General features: G+C 30.1%; 1 protein-coding gene across 1 annotated transcript; it reads right to left on the bottom strand.

Annotated features, from left to right (window-relative positions):
- Window positions 1,172-3,788, bottom strand: LOC110266805. The gene is made up of 4 exons (XM_021111825.1): window positions 3,630-3,788; window positions 3,454-3,534; window positions 1,522-1,855; window positions 1,172-1,371 (listed from the first exon to the last, which is right to left on the bottom strand). The coding sequence occupies exons 1-4, from the start codon at window positions 3,786-3,788 to the stop codon at window positions 1,172-1,174; spliced, it is 774 nt and encodes a 257-aa protein (XP_020967484.1).

The raw sequence follows: 4,033 nt of genomic DNA, 5'->3' as shown, positions 1-4,033 counted from the left end.
CTATATACAAAGAACATTTATAGAATAATTAGTGTTAAACTCGTGCAATGCACAGGATTATATTTAAATTTGACATGTTAAATCGAAAATAATATTTTATAATTATAAATTTTTCGAGTTTAGTATAACATTATCATTGTCATTATATAATAAACGTATTGAATATGTTGTTTTATCTTTATTCAAAGTAAAATGTAAATGGAAGAGGTTGAAGTCTGTAATATTCTTAAACCATAAGGAGGGAGACATGAAAAAATAAGAACATATATAACTGTAATAATAGCACGTCAATTTTACACTAAACTTTATATCAAAAGGCTAATAAAAATTTATCGACAACCTAGTATCTTACTAACTTCATTAGAAAAGCAATTGGCATATGATGTTGTGCTCCCTGTTACACATTTCATCTCAAATCTAAAAACAGAGTTATAGATAAATTAGTTATATCTACAGTAAATATTTGTACACTTGTGTAAATCATAACATACTATTAAAATGAAAATAATATTATTCTTACCTAAATATTATTAAAAACTTCTTTAAACACGACATTTGTTGTTGTTGACTTTGGATTGCCATTTTCATTCAGAATTAAAACCCTGAGACCACTGCGACTCTTAACTCTTGACAAAGCAACATAAAGTTGTCCATGGGTGAACACTGATTTTGGCAAGTAAAGTCCTACATGTGATAATGATTGACCTTGACTCTTGTTAATGGTCATTGCAAAGCATACTATTAATGAAAATTGTCTCCGTTAGAACTTAAAGGGCAATCCTGAATCTGAAGAGATCAAGTTCATTCTTGAAATGTATACTTTATCTCAAATATTTCTACCGGTCACTACCGTCACTCCTATTACGTTGTTGCCAAGTTCGTTAACTATTAATCTTGTTCCGTTGCATAAACCTGAAGTTTGGTCTATGTTTCGCAGTAGCATTACAGCGACTCCTGGCTTCAAAGTCAACTTGTGATTGGGTACTCTCGAATATTTGATGTCATTTAGGAACTCTGGTGTGAACCACTCTTGTTGTCCATCTTAATTCTCATCAGCTTGACATGTTGTGTCAGAACTCAAATACTCATTTTCCATCCCTGGAAAGATTGTCAAGACGAAATCGTTTACCTTCTCGACACTCTCAAGTGTGGGTGCAAGAATTGCCCTACTCTAAAAAAATCTATAATCTGACATGTTTTGCAACAAATTTGGATATGCAAAATCTACTAAATGAGATAGAGGATCATCAGTAGTTGTAATCAATAGATCATCTGGAATTTCAACTTCTGATTCATCACCAACAATAGAATCAATATTTCCATTTCCAACATCAAGTATCCAATTAGCAAATCTCTTCATTTCACCTTCATCTTAATCCGAAGAAGACATTAGAAGTCTCATGTTCGTATACAGTTTCAGAACCTTACAAAACGATCACAGATGGGATGAGTTAATAGCTTATGACAATATATCGTGTCTATTCCCTTTCAGAATCACCGGAAGTATCTGTCGAAAATCACCTCCTAGAACAACAACCTTACCATCAAATGGTTGATGTGTCTTATGTTGATCGGTAACTGACATAAGATCCCTGAGCGTCCGATCAAGTGTTTCAAAGCACATTTTATCAAGCATTGGAGTTTCATCCCAAATTATTAAGCTACTTTGGATGAGCAGCTCAGCCTTCAAACTGCCATGCTTGATGTTGCAAGTAGATTCATCAGTAATCGTAATGGGTATTGAAAATCTAGAATGAGCCGTTCTGCCACCAGGTAGGAGTAAAGATGCAATTCCACTGGATGTGACATTTAAAACAATCTTTTCTCTAGATTGAATAGCAGAAGAAAGTCCATTCTAAATAAATGTCATACCACACCCACCATACCCATAAACAAAGTAAAAACCACCACAGCCTGTAATAATAGCATTGAGTATCTCATCGAATACTAACCTTTACTCATGAGTCATCTTTTGTTCCGTATATAAGTTTGTATGAGTCAACTCATTTGTGTCATATGCTAACTCCTCCTCTATTAGCTTATTCTAAAAAAGGTGAACATCAGACATCTCAGGATATGGCACTGATTAATAGTCTCTTAAGGATCTCGTATTGCTGTTGAGTATCTTCTCAATCTCAATAAGGCAGAGGTTTTTCAATTCGTCATCAGTCATGTTTAATCCTAGCAAAAGCACATGATGGTTTTATGAAGTATTTAATAAGTAATTCTAAAATAAAACTATTAATATTATTAATAAAAATAAAAATAATAAGAGAATGCAATCTTGATATAAAAAAAAGACATAGTAAAATACTTTGGTTTTTCAAAACTTTTCTCCTCTCATATAGTATTCCATAAGCTAATAATGTCCAAGTTGCATTTCTTAGTTTTTGGTTTCATTATAAATAGTATCAATCTTACTATTTGCCGATAAAAATAAATAAAATTAAATACAATCTAAAAATTAATAACCTTATAAATTACGTAAATTTAGAAAAAAATTAATTTTTTTTAAAATACTAAATTAATTCAATTTTGTTGGAACAAAATTAGAAACAGAATTAAGTATAGAGATTGTCAAATTAAATTTTTTTTTAAATAGTATAAATAACCTCACATTTTAATAAGATTGGTAATTTTATTTACTTTAATATAATCTTTTGTAATTAGCATATTTGCTTATAGATTATATAAATTTTTAAAAAATATTCTCAAACCCAATTACTTACTTAAAAATTAAAAAAAAAAGTATATTTGAATTTAAATTTAAAATTTTAAACATAATACTTTAATTAAAAATTAGAATTAGATTTTTTTTAAAATAAGTACACATTAAAAATTAATAACTAACTTAATTGTATCAACAATAATTCATATGAGAAATTTATAACTTTATGACATTAAATACTAAATTAGAAATTAACAAAATATCAACTGTGTGAATCGAATTGAAAATAAAACCATAAGTAATAATCAAATAACTTCAATTTATATCTAAAAAAAATTCTAAATTCTAAACATAAAAATTGAAAAGAACTAAAAGAGAAATAACAACTCAAGAAAAGATAATGTTTTTACCAAAACAAACATATGTTTGGTATTATTCTATTAGATAGAATCTAAAAAGGATTCCAAAACATGTGCATCCAAATTCTCAATTTTCATTCTCAATCTTGATCTTCTTGCAAGTTGAGGTATCTCCTTCCACCTCTGAATCTTCCGACCTCGAGGATAGTTGCTTGGTTGGTGTAATAGCATTTTTCAACACTTCGGATTCATCATTGTCCGCAATTTCATTGGAGAATTCAAGCAACAAATTCTATACAAAATACTATGTTAAATTAAAGACTTCCTTCTCACCGTTGATTTTATTTCAATAATATTTTTTGAATAAAATTAATCTCTAACTTTGAAAAAACAAACAAATAAAAAATTTATTTTTTGAACAAATACCTTAACACCTTCTACTTCCTCCCCTTCAATGATTGAGGATGCCTTTGAAGTTGGAAGCAAACCACCGGTGTAGTCAATATCCTAAAATTATAATTAGTTATTAATTATTATTTATAAATTAGATACTACTAATGACTAAGGAAGAAAAAAATAAATTGATTTTTAATAGAAAGTACACTTATAACTATACTCCTAATCCCAAAGTCAACGATAAATAAGGTGTCGTCAACACTTTCGGTGGCCATAGACTTCAATAAAAGATATAATTCTTGGTTTGCTGCCTGGATGGAGATAGGAGTGATGGTGGTTTGTCGCATCCGTCGCACGACAGTCATGGTTCTAGCACCTCAATGCGAAGGAGGAGGTTGAAGACTCATGACGAATCATGTTTCTGTGGGTTGAAGACTGTGACTAAAAAATCTGGGACAGCAGAGAACTCGAATAGATTGTTCCATGCATGTCCAAGGTATCGAGTGAGTGATGTTGCGTGTTTTTTTTTTTTGTTTACTCCTTTCTGAAATTGCAGAAGGGTAGTCACTGCAATTATTTTAAGTGGGATGATGATGATGACTATCAAGAA

This window comes from Arachis ipaensis, chromosome B09, assembly GCF_000816755.2.
Source record: "Arachis ipaensis cultivar K30076 chromosome B09, Araip1.1, whole genome shotgun sequence".
NCBI classification, from domain to species: Eukaryota; Viridiplantae; Streptophyta; class Magnoliopsida; order Fabales; family Fabaceae; genus Arachis; species Arachis ipaensis.
This window is presented reverse-complemented; position numbering and strand designations above follow the sequence as displayed.

Excerpts from the sequence above, each read along its gene's own strand:
- LOC110266805 (XM_021111825.1), bottom strand. The coding sequence starts at position 3,788 with ATGACTGTCGTGCGACGGATGCGACAAACCACCATCACTCCTATCTCC. Across the intron at positions 3,535-3,629 it reads TTAGGAGTATAGTTATAAGT|GATATTGACTACACCGGTGG; the intron begins GTACTTTCTATT and ends TTATAATTTTAG. Across the intron at positions 1,372-1,521 it reads TAAGGTTGTTGTTCTAGGAG|ATGAAGGTGAAATGAAGAGA; the intron begins GTGATTTTCGAC and ends CTTCGGATTAAG.